The 12,738-nt window shown below is 42.7% G+C and overlaps 3 protein-coding genes across 5 annotated transcripts in view; 2 read left to right on the top strand and 1 right to left on the bottom strand.

The window, feature by feature from the left end:
- The window catches only part of LOC134401298 (protocadherin alpha-3-like), a 248,332-nt gene that overhangs the window by 61,550 nt on the left and 174,044 nt on the right, over positions 1-12,738 (top strand). Inside the window, exon 1 of one of the 3 annotated variants that reach the window (XM_063130105.1) lies at positions 971-3,388. The exons of the other annotated variants lie outside the window; for them this stretch is intronic. Coding sequence (XP_062986175.1) covers positions 1,031-3,388 — 2,358 coding nt within the window. The 5' untranslated portion in view covers positions 971-1,030. Of the gene's footprint in view, positions 1-970; positions 3,389-12,738 lie in introns of those variants that run through there. 3 annotated transcript variants of the gene reach the window in all.
- Positions 1-12,738, bottom strand: part of LOC134401301 (histidine--tRNA ligase, cytoplasmic-like) — a 380,518-nt gene that overhangs the window by 214,292 nt on the left and 153,488 nt on the right. The window lies entirely within an intron of this gene.
- On the top strand, positions 7,986-10,524 carry LOC134401296 (protocadherin alpha-8-like). Its single transcript, XM_063130066.1, has one exon. It carries the CDS (start codon positions 8,094-8,096, stop codon positions 10,521-10,523), a length of 2,430 nt encoding a protein of 809 aa, XP_062986136.1. The 5' UTR covers positions 7,986-8,093; the 3' UTR covers position 10,524.

The raw sequence follows: 12,738 nt of genomic DNA, 5'->3' as shown, positions 1-12,738 counted from the left end.
TTGTGAACCACCCAGAGAGCTTCGGTTATTGGGCAGTATAGAAATGAAATAAATAAATAAGACATTGCATTTTTCAGGAGGGCCAATATACTACACATGAAATCAATAAAATGCAGCGGAGCTCTAGAAATACTAAAAAGAGCAATAAAATATCAACTCTTGCATCTCATTCATCATTTCAGTTGTAATTTTTTTCAATGAAAGAACCACAGATTCTTTGAACTTTTCTTTAAATGTGACCCTTAATCCACGTTAGCTGCTTACATGCAGATGACGTTTGTTCACTACTTTCTTATACTCCACCTCTTTGTACAGAATATTGCATTATTTCTTTTGTTTTGGTGCAGCTGACTAAATCCCCAAATGATTCCCCCCCCAACACTCTCTCTCTCTCTCTCTCTCTCTCTGTGTGTTAAATATATCAAATCCTTTAGCTAGAGCTTGTGTGAAAAGTACTAGGGAAGTTATTATCTACCCTAATAAATTTTCAGATAGGCAGCCTATTCCAGTACATGTTCACTCAGAAAAAAGCCCTACTGTGCTCACAGGGGCCAGATCTACACCAAGCAGGATATAACACTTTGAAAACAGTTTGAAAACTGTATCTGGAGTGTATCCTGGGCCATCATGTACATTCATGTACATGAATGGATGCTAAGAATTTCATCTAAAAGTAAAAGTCCCTAAAATTAAAGGAAGGAGCAAAAGAGTTTTAGGGACGTTTTATAGAGTTTAATGATCTGCTCCTCAGTTTCAAAATTCATTCACTAGGGGTCACTGTTGCCTAAGGAAATATGTAAGGAAAAACAACACAAAATCCAGAGCTCCACCTTCAGAGTGACCGAAAATCCTGCCTGTCAGATTCACAGTATCGATATCAAGCACAGAAAGCAGCAGCATTGGAGACTATCTCGGTGATTTCATAAATGCTGATTTGGATGAATTCCTTGGACTTTGGTCTTCGTTTTTTACAAGAAAGCTTTCCTAAAATAAAGAGAAGGCACTGGTGGGCTTTGCATCTGCGTTTGCAATGGTTGCCTGGCAGAATGACTCTGTGGCAAAGCGGATGCTGCAGCTGGTTCTTCTCCACACAGCCTGGGAAATGGGGAGCGGCCAGCTCCATTATTCTGTGCCGGAGGAATCCCAGCACGGCACCTTCGTGGGCCGCATCGCCCAGGACCTGGGGCTGGAGGTGGATGAGCTGGTGCCTCGGATGTTCCGGATGGTGTCCAAAGAACACAAGGATTATTTAGAGGTAAATGTGCAGAATGGGATCTTGTTTGTGAATTCCAGGATAGACAGGGAGGAGCTGTGTGGCAAAAGCCCTGTGTGTTCCATTCACCTGGAGGTGATTGTGGACAAACCTCTGAAGATCTTCCATGCAGAGGTGGAGATCAGGGACATAAATGACAATGCTCCTGTTTTTTCAGTAAAAGAACAAATTCTGAGCATAGCAGAATTTATAACAGCACCCGGCACCAAATTCCCATTAGAGGGAGCCTCTGATGCAGATATTGGTACTAATGCTCTGCTAACCTACACACTCAGGCCTGATGAATATTTCATTGTAGAACAAAAAACAGATGACCAACACAATAAACCTTTGGTGATTGTTTTAAAGAAGCCTCTGGACAGGGAGGAGACCCCTGTGCATCGATTATTACTCACAGCCACAGATGGGGGCAAACCAGAGCTCACAGGCACCGTCCAGCTGGTGATCAATGTGTTGGATGCAAATGACAACCCTCCTGTATTTGACCAGTCAGTTTACAAGGCAACACTATTGGAAAATGCAGCGACTGGGACATTAGTTATTAAACTGAATGCCACAGACTTAGACGAAGGAATTAATAAGGAAATTTCCTATTCTTTCACTAATCATGTACCACCAACATTTCAAAGGACCTTTAGTATAAGTTCAACAACGGGAGAAGTAACTGTAAATGGAAAAATCGATTTTGAAGACATTGGTGTATACGATCTTCAGATTGTGGCAGAAGATAGAGGCAACCTTCCTTTGGCTGGGCACTGCCAAGTGATCATTGAGGTGTTAGACATGAATGACAATGCCCCAGAGGTGTCCATCTCATCCCTCTCAGTGCCGGTGCCAGAGGACTCCCCACCAGGGACGGTGGTGGCCCTGATCAGTGTCTCAGACCGGGACGCTGGGGCTAACGGGCAGGTCAGCTGCTCACTGTGGCCTCCTGGGCTCCCCTTCAAACTGATGTCCACCTTCAAGAATTACTATTCGTTGGTGTTGGCTGAGCTCCTGGATCGGGAGCAGGTAGCTGAGTATGGGTTGATGGTGATGGCACAAGACCAAGGGGTCCCGCCGCTGTCAGCTAGTAGTAGCCTAGTAGTGCCAATCAGTGACATAAATGACAATGCACCCACTTTTGCACAGCCTTCTTACATGGTGTTTGTGAAGGAAAACAACCCACCTGGTGCCCACATCTTCACAGTGTCTGCCTCAGACCCAGATGTGGCTGAGAACTCCTTGGTGAGCTACTGGATGGATGAGAAGCTCTGGCCGCTGTCAAGCTACATCTCAGTGCACTCAGAGAGCGGGAAGCTCTACGCCTTGCAGCCCTTGGACTATGAGGAGCTGAAGCTGTTGGAGTTCCAAGTGAGCGCCAAGGATGCTGGGCTGCCCTCCTTGTGTGGCAATGTGACCATTCAGGTCTTTGTGGTGGATGAGAATGACAATGCACCTGCTGTGTCAAGGCCAGCAGAAGACAATCCCATTCTTTTGGTGGTCCCTGTGGCTGCTGGGCATGTGGTGGGCAAGGTCCGTGGCCTTGATGCTGACTCAGGATACAACGCATGGCTGCGATATGAACTTCTTGAAGGGACCAATGGGCCTTGGCGTGTCAGCCCGTATAGTGGTGAGATCAGTACCAAACATGCTTTGGATGAGACAGAGGGCAGCAATGGTCAGAGCCTTCTTGTTCTGGTGAAGGACCACGGCAAGCCTCAACTCTCAGCCACAGCCACACTGAGTGTGTCCTTGGTGACAAGCGCCCAGGCTATCAAAACTGACACCCGCCTTCCCAGGACAGGTGAGAGCTCAAAGCCCCAGGTGGACACTGTCAATGTTTACTTGATCATTGCCATCTGCTCAGTGTCCAGCTTGTTCCTATTGGCCGTCATCTTGTACGTGGCCCTGCGATGCCACTGCCAGGCAAAGGAGTCAGTGGTGTATGGTCCTGGCACAGCCACACTGGTATGCGCCAGTGAAGTGGGCAGCTGGTCGTATTCAAATCGCCACAGCCACATCCTGGCAGGTGTGAATGGAGAGGCTGGTGCCAAGAGTGACCTCATGGTTTTCAGCCCCAACGTTCCTGCTTCTGCTGAGAATGGGAAACAGCAGGACCTGCTCTGTGCAACGGTTAGTAAATGGCTGTGGGCTTTCCTCTGAGGAATTCTGCAGCTTCTATAACATTAAAAATAATTTGTTGTACTAATTCAACACATAATTTCTGTAAGTATTCACTTTGAGTCATTTCTTTCCTCCTGAGGAAACTTCTTGTATCTGACAGATTTATGTAATTCAGGGCATATCTATTCTACAAATTTATATCTAAATGGCATTCATTCTGCCAAGAATTCTTGAAACTACTATTTTGAAAACTGTCTGTTAGAGAACTCTAGTCCCCTCACCAAAATACATCTTTCAGGATTCCCATGGAAGAAGGAACACTTTTAAGTCTGATATATCTATCTATAAAACACACACACACACACACACACACACACACACACACACACACACACACCAGAATTGCGTAGCTATAGCTATTACCTTTCTTGTTCAGTAAATATCATTTTAATGCCTAATGTCTTAAGCTACCCAAACTAACCTTCAAATAAGTCCTGTTGAAATTAGTGGACCTTCTGAGTAAACATGCAGGGAATTGGGCTGACCATTTCATAAAATAATGAATTTTTATTATCCTTTCTCTTCAGTATTTCTCAGTGTTGCTTGTGAATATCAACCATTTTGCATTAATAGGTTCTGGTATAATATACAGAATAGTATGGGTCATCGGTCATCTGCATCATCTTTGCAATTCTTCAGTGAGCTGATCCTCCACAAATTGACTAGGAAGTCAATGAAACTGACTTCTAAGGAAATGAATTTGGATTTAGGTTGGTGGATATGAAGACTTTTTTTTACTTTATTTAGTAATCAGTGAATGCTACTGTATACTACATTTTAGTGCATTAAAGACCCCAGTAACCATCACAAAATAAATATTGCTGTCACCTCAAAAGTACGTTTACTAGTAATGTTATCACTGCCCGTAGTTTCCTTCTGTGCTGAATGTAGAATAGATCCTCAATATCATGCCTCCTTTCAAACAAGCATTATTGCTCCTTTATGGACCCCAAAATTATTAAAATTAGGCTCCTGGATATTCAGGAGTACTTGCATGTTTGTTTTAGGGTTTTTTTGTCTTAGGTTTTTGTTTGTTTTTGTTTTTACTAATTATATAATTTTCAAAACGGTATCTTTTGAAGTAGAACTTGCAATATTGTGAAGGGCCTAACAACTGAAAACCTGAAAAGTACATTCTATCCTAATGAAATTGTGCTCTGATTTCCTGAAATTAAGTGATAGTTAAACAGAAATGGGAAGGAATTTTTAACTTTTCATGTTCCCAGGAAATGGATATATTTGATGACTAGGAGGCTGTCTATATGCTGGGAAAGCCCGCAGTCACTGTGGATTTGCGCCGCATCAGTTAGACAACGCAAGTGCAGCTTCACAGCCACTGCAGGGCTTCCTTGCAATGCTGTGATATGAAAAAGTCGGGGATTTACCCCAACTTTTTCAAAGGAAGGGAAGTCAACACTGTGCTTCCATCGTGTGATGTCACTCTGGGGCCAATCCAGGGTCAAACCGTGCTTCCATCGTGTGATGTCACTCTGGGGCCAATCCAGGGTCAAACCGGGGACAGAGCCTGGTGGAAGGAGACTAATGATTGGTCACCCCTTCCACCAGGAAGAGGTCAGGGGTAGCTTCAGGGCCCAGATGGCTGCCCAGAACCCCCATGCTCCCTCCTTGGCATTGGGGTTACCCGACGACACCCTGGGAGAGGGAAAGCGTGGGGTTGAAGAGGGAGGTGCCTCCTTGAAGACAGCCCCCCTGATTAGCATATTCCCGGAATAAAAATAATCAAAAATGATCATGCATTGGAGCTCAATTTTTGTTGTATGTGGATAGTGCAGCTAACTAAATAATATTAGTTTAATAATAATAATAATAATAATAATAATAATAATAATAATTTTCTTACCCACCTCTTCATTCTGATCAAGGCACAACAGTAAATATAAAATACATAAAACTGAATTAAAACATATTATACATTGTTAAAACATCCTAAAATCATTTAAAAAACATCCTAAGACTGGATGCTTAAGACTGGAAGACTGGTTTTAAGGATGTTTACTTGGAAGCTTGTCCCACATAATTCTGTGGGACACATTTCCACATATGATTGCAGCTGTGGCTACTAAATGGGAAACATGTCTGGCATTGGATCAAGCAAAGTACCGTATTTCTTCGATTCTAAGACACACTTTTTTTCCTATTTAAACATCTCTAAAAACGGGGTGCATCTTAGAATCATGGGTGCGTTTATTACTTCTTAGAATCAAAACTTTTTTTCTGTTGGTGGTACTGAAATTAGTGTGCGTCTTGCAATCGATGGTGTCTTAGAATCAAAGAAATACGGTATTAACATACACTTGATCCATGGGAGGCTGGGACTACTTCTTTTCCAGTTTTGTGCAGAACTGAACAAGGATCTTAGCAAATTTGGAGTGTTCCAGAGGACAGCAATAAAGATGTAAAAATTCTGGAAGAAAATCATATTTACATGCAAACTGAAGGAATTGCTTATCTTGGTCATACATAAAATAAGACTGAATCTGGTTTTGTTGTCAATTTTCAGATATTGCCCATCTACCTCAAATGCAGAATTTGCCCATCTAGCTCAAATGTGGAGTGGGAGATGCAACACACCTCCCATTCTGCATAAGATACTTGTAAGCTTCTGAATTCAGAGGTTTATGAGTTGCCAGGCTGCATCCCATAGGATTGTGCCTTTAGTGCAATTAAAAAAAACCTTTATTCTGATTCAAGCCTCTGGAGATTCAACTGAACCTCTTGTTGAATTGTAACTCAGCAGTCTCTCACTCTAGTCTCTCTTTGAAGTGTATTTGCTCCACTATGGCCACTTTAAGGTCAGTGATAGTGTCCTGGGAGGCTGAAGTGTTCTCCCATTTGTTTTTGAATGTTGTCATTTCTGATATCAAATTTGTATCCATTTATTCTTTTGCATAGAGAATGGCCTGCTTGCTCAATGTAGAATGCGAAAGTGCATTGCTAAAATATAGAATATATTTATCACATTGGGAGATGAGCATATGAATGAACTCCTGATGTTGTGGGAGATATTATTAGGTCCTGTAATAGTGTTGCAAGAGTATATATGGGAACAGAGTTAGTATCTGGGTTTGTTGCAGGTTCTGTTCCTTGTGTTCGTATCATTATGTAGCCTGTTGTTGCTAGTGACTAGCTGTTTCAGGTTGTGGCATGGTTGTCTTTAAGCAAGTACAGACCTACCACCAAAGGCCTGTGAGAAGGTGTCATTATAGGTCAGGAATGAATAAGTTGGGATACTATGGAGCTATGCAAATGCCCATCGCTGTGCCATTGATCTGAAAATACATGTTCTTGCCAAAGTTGAAGTGATTGTGGGTAAGTACAAATTAGCTTACCTGGGAGTAAGTGCCATTGACTTTGATAGGACTTACTTCTGAGTAGACAAGTATAGGATTGCACTGTAAAATGGCTGATTCACCAAGTTTCCCCCCATGAATTTGCTTGGATATCTGTATTAATGGAAGTGTTTAATGTAATGTGTGATAAACGTTCAGGTTTTATCAGGTAGTCAGTCTGGTGGTGTTGATGCTTTTGCGATGTTAATGGTTTTGGGGTTTCCTTTGGGGAAAAAAAGCAGGTTATAAATATAAAATGAAATTAAATAATTAATGAAATATTCATGCTAAAATGGTTACAAATTATCATTTGCATATATTTTTGCATGCTGATTTCGAACTGCATTGTCATAAGTTTGTTATATAAGATGGGTGTCAAATTTAACATGTAAGTTTCTCTGTCAGCATGAAACGCAAGATTCTTATAAAGAACTCACAAACTATTGCAGTCTACAAAGTTTTAAAAACATCTTTAAAAACACACACCATACAACTGTCCAGTGGAGGCCTTTGCCTGGTACAGGTGGAAAGCAGCATTAAAGAATGCCAAGCAGCATACATTGATTAATTAAAACCCAAGTGAAGGAGATGGAATCCTTAAAAAAAAAGAAGATAAATTGCCATCATTCACATATGGAAAAATGACTACAAATTTGAAGCTTTCATGAGCTTTTAACATTTTATTTTGAGGTGTTAATGGCTGGAAGAATTAGGTAGATATGAGTGCCTGTATTCTGAAAATGATGGTGTCCTGCCCAAGAAGATATTTATTTATTTATTTAATTTCTATGCCACCCACTAGTCAAACGTCTCCCGGTAGTCCACCAAAAGTCGACAATACAATTTCAAACAAAAATTATAGCAATAACTAGATGGGAAATAGTCAGGCTTCTAAAGGAATTTGCCATTATATATGTTAGAATTCCCATACTTACGAGAATACCCCTTTTGTCTTCTTTTAAGAAGGCCAAGCATCCTAGAGATCCAGAATTATTTCTTTTTAAAGAAAATATACATTATGTGTGGATTGATCAGACGAACACATCTGTTCTACTAGACTGAAGAAAGAGCTCCAGAATACTGTGTAAGCAAGAGTATTGAACACAGGGGGGAGCCATTGACTAACGAGACAATTTCTGAAACAGAACATGCTCCTCCTCCTGACTAGATAAAAATCCTACATTGGGAACCTCTCATCCTGGATGTAAAAGGACTGCAATCTACTCCTTTCTAGCTAGGTCAGCCAACATTAGCTCAGTTATAACCAGATAATTTATAACAGATTGTTAGTACTTGCATTTGCCATGCACGTTATGCAGAGAGATTTTCAGGTGACGATGCAACTGCTGCAGCTGGTTCTTCTCCACTCAGCCTGGGAAATGGGGAGCGGCCAGCTCCATTATTCTGTGCCGGAGGAATCCCAGCACGGCACCTTCGTGGGCCGCATCGCCCAGGACCTGGGGCTGGAGGTGGATGAACTGGTGCCTCGGATGTTTCGGATGGTGTCCAAAGAACACAAGGATTATTTAGAGGTAAATGTGCAGAATGGCATCTTGTTTGTGAATTCCAGGATAGACAGGGAGGAGCTGTGTGCCCAGAGCCACATCTGCATCATTAATCTGGAGGTAATCCTGGATAAACCCCTGAGGGTCTTCCATGTGGAAGTGGAAATCAGGGATGTAAATGATAATGCTCCTATTTTCTCTGAGAATGAGGAGATTTTGAGTGTTGCAGAGTCAACATTGTCAGGTGCTCATTTCCCTCTAGAGGGAGCCTCTGATGCAGACGTTGGTGTTAATGCTCAGCTCAAGTACAGGCTTAGTTCCACAGAATATTTCGCTGTTGAAGAGAAAATCAACGACAGGCACAGCAAATCATTGGTGCTGGTGTTAAAGAAATCTTTGGACAGAGAGAAAATCCCTGTGCATCATTTAGTGTTAACAGCTACTGATGGGGGCCAACCAGAACTCACAGGCACGGTCCATCTTGAGGTCACTGTGATGGATGCAAATGATAATGCACCTGTATTTAATCAGTCTGTTTATAAGGTGAAATTCTTAGAAAATGTGGCAGATGGAATATTGGTTATCCACCTCAATGCAACAGACTTAGATGAGGGAATGAATAAAGAACTCTACTACTATTTCAGTAAACATGTTTCTCCCAATGTAAAAAATATATTTAGTATAGATACACACACAGGAGAAATTAGGGTAAAAGGAAAAGTGGATTATGAAGATATTAATCTTTATGATATTGAAATTGAAGTGAAAGACAAAGGAATTCCCCCTCTGTCTGGGCACTGCAATGTCATTGTAGACGTAATGGACATGAATGACAACATCCCAGAATTGTCAGTGACATCTCTGTCAGTACCTGTGCCAGAGGACTCCCCGCCGGAGACAGTGGTGGCCCTGATTAGTGTCTCAGACAAGGACTCTGGCTCCAATGGACAAGTGAGCTGCTCTCTGTGGCCTCCTGGGCTCCCATTTAAGCTCGTGTCTACATTCAAGAATTACTACTCATTGGCGCTAAATGAGACCTTGGATCGGGAGATGATCACAGAATATCAACTGGTTGTAACAGTTCAAGACCAAGGGGTACCATCACTGTCAGCCACCGTCAGACTGGTAATACCCATTGGCGATGTGAATGACAATGCTCCTGCTTTTGCTCAACCCTCCTACACGGTCTTTCTGAAAGAGAACAACCCACCTGGTGCCCACATCTTCACAGTGTCTGCCACAGACCCAGACATGGCTGAGAATGCCCTCATCAGTTACTGGATAGATGAGAATCTCTGGCCGCTGTCAAGCTACATCTCAGTGCACTCAGAGAGTGGGAAGCTCTACGCCTTGCAGCCCTTGGACTATGAGGAGCTGAAGCTGCTGGAGTTCCAAGTGAGCGCCAAGGATGCCGGGATACCCTCATTGTCCAGCAGTGTAATTGTACAAGTCTTTGTGGTGGATGAGAATGACAATGCCCCGACAGTATCTGGGCCAGAGAATGCTCCCGTCTTGCTAGTGGTCCCTTTGGTGGCTGGACAGATGGTAGGCAAGATCCGTGCACTGGATGCCGATTCAGGCTACAATGCATGGCTTCGCTATGAGCTGCATGAGGCAACAAGTGGCCCTTGGCAGGTAGGACTGTACAGTGGGGAGATCAGCACCACACATGTTTTGAATGAGATGGAGGGTGATGGTAGCAGCCAGAATCTGTTGGTGCTGGTGAAGGATCATGGCAAGCCAATTCGGTCAGCCACAGCCACACTGAGTGTATCACTGGTAGTGACTACCCAGGCCAGTCACACGGATGGCCACCATTCTAGAGTAGGAGGGAGCCCAAAGCCCTTTGCAGAGAACACTAATGTTTATCTGATCGTCGCCATCTGCTCAGTGTCCAGCTTGTTTCTTCTGGCAATCATTGTTTACATGGCCCTGCGATGCCAGTGCCAGCCCAAGGAGGGAGTGGTGCATGGCCCTGGCACAGCCACATTGGTTTGTGCCAGTGAAGTGGGAAGTTGGTCATATTCCAATCGCCATAGTCACATCCTGGCAGGTGCAACTGGGGAGGCTGGTGCCAAGAATGATCTCATGGTTTTCAGCCCCAACATCCCTGCCTTTGTGGAGAATGGAAAAGTGAAGAATGGGAAGGAAATGGCTCTAAATGCATCTGGGCAGGTAAGTCTCTGGAAAGGGTTTTCTTTCTTTCATTTGGCTTTGTTGTGTTACTAAGTTATCTCTACACAAATGAAAATCCAGCTTGTTGTGACACAACTTGGAAGTGTGTGTGTGTGTGTGCTCTTCTTGTCTCTAATTCCCATGTGCAGTTTTGGACTTTAAATTCACTTAAATCATGAATAAAATGTTGTTTGTTTCTCTTGCTGTGACGCTAAACACATTTAGTTTTATTGCGGATATTATATTTTTATAGTATAGTTAATTAAAAGTGCACCAGTAACCACAGACATTACCTGCCCATCCCTGACAATGAAGCGTTTTTAAACATAAGAAGAAAGAAAAGATCCTGCAGCTACTAGCATCAGCCCCAATGGGCCCCACCATACCTGTGCTGGCCCAGGTGCTGAAAATGAGCTTGTTTGCTGCTGTCCCCATAATATGCCACCCTGGGGGGTGGGTGGGGGGTTGCTTTGTGAAGGGCCTGAGCTACAGAGTCTTGGACTTTGGCTCCAAGGTCCAGCCCCAATTGTACCACTGCCAGGAGAACCAGGGGCTACACTTCAGTTCTCCCAGTTGATTCTGGGAAATTTAGGTAATAGCTTTGAAGTTAATAACTTTGAATTTCGATTGGAAACAAATTGGGAAGCAATTCTTGTGTTTAATTTTAGTTTGTGAGTGCTTGGTGGTTTAGAGGTATAAGCAGACTGAGGACAACAGAGGAAGCCCTTTGCAGTCCTGAGACAGCGGTGGAGATTTGGGTTGGCTGGGGCCATAGCTAGACCTAAGGTTTATCCCAGGATTGTCCTGCAGTCAAACCTGTTCATCTAAGTGCCACACAGGGCATCCAACGCTCAGGCAGGGACGAATCCGGGATGATTCTGGGATAAACCGTAGGTCTAGCTATGGCCTGGGTGTTCAGTGAAATACTTTGGAGTCAGGGAGTCCCAAAGTATCTCAGTTTGTATGTATTGACATTCCACTTGGTGGAAAAGGGAATGGTAATGGTTCCTCGTAACTAGATAAGCCCATACTAGAAATGATTTAACTAATAGTTACAAATGAATAAAAATAATGGAAGCACAAGGTAGCTGGAGATGTACCTTGGTGAAAAGTGTTTAATTTGTGTGATGAAGTCTCTTCAATGTTACTACCACTTCCCTGTCCCCACCCAAGCCTGCTTTTCAAGCTTCGGGTGATCCCTGTTCTAGAGTATTCTACACATCACCATATTTTGTACTGCTTGAGTTTTCTGTTTTTCTTATTGTAATATTCTGAGTTCAGAGCAAAGGATGTGTGAGAAATTATCAGGAAAAAGGTAAAGAAGATAATGGCTATATCTTGGCTAATCACAGTTTAGCATTATGGGGATGAGTCTGTGTGAGCTTTGTGCTTCTCTCTCCTCCATCACATCTGCAAGAAGGAGACAGGAAGTTAACGATAGTTAATCTTAACTATGGTTTAGGGAAACAAGCCCTAGTAAATCATAGTTTGAATTTGGCTGGTTTCCCTAAACTGTAGTTAATGTCAGGATTGGGCCCAAGCTCTCTGGTTTGGCTTTGGGTTGTGATTCAGATTTGGAGGCAGAGCTAGAACAACTGCAACAAAACAGTGAGCAAGGAAGGAAATTCCCCAAGGCTATCGAGGAGTCAGGAATGAATCTTCTCAGGGGCTTACTGAACAGGAGGAGGCCCAAGTTCAGAAATGGTCATTACCCTCCCCTCCCTATGGGAACTCAGTCTTTGTCAGAGAGGCAGAGAGCACCAGAACTGACAGATGCCAGTCTAGTGTATAAATAACTATATTTATTCCAATGACTACACTACTTTCATAAAGATTACTTAAGAAATGTATAAATGATGTCAAGAGATCAAGGATCACACATCATTCTATCCGCACCCCGCCTCCCCCAGAATGGAGGGATTAATGTTCCTAAAAGCAGAAACATCAACCTACTATTTAGCACCACAAATTGTTGCTGTTAGTTGTTTTTTTGGGAAAACTGAATCACTTTTGAATGTCATCATGACTGATTCCTCAGTATAGTTTAGAGGTAACATAAAAAATATATGAAAAAGGGAATGGCCTGAAATATTATTATTATTATTATTATTTATTTATATAGCACCATCAATGTACATGGTGCTGTACAGAGTAAAACAGTAAATAGCAAGACCCTGCCGCATAGGCTTAAGACCTGTTAGTAGGTACATTGGCTACTGAACTAAGGTAAAATTAAACATCAGGCATGTTTGGATTAACTTTCAATTAC

Source organism: Elgaria multicarinata, chromosome 7 (assembly GCF_023053635.1).
Source record: "Elgaria multicarinata webbii isolate HBS135686 ecotype San Diego chromosome 7, rElgMul1.1.pri, whole genome shotgun sequence".
In the NCBI taxonomy this organism is placed as follows: Eukaryota; Metazoa; Chordata; class Lepidosauria; order Squamata; family Anguidae; genus Elgaria; species Elgaria multicarinata.
Note: the sequence above shows the minus strand (reverse complement) of the source record. Positions and strands in the feature narration are given on the sequence as shown.

Excerpts from the sequence above, each read along its gene's own strand:
- LOC134401296 (XM_063130066.1), top strand. The coding sequence starts at position 8,094 with ATGCACGTTATGCAGAGAGATTTTCAGGTGACGATGCAACTGCTGCAG.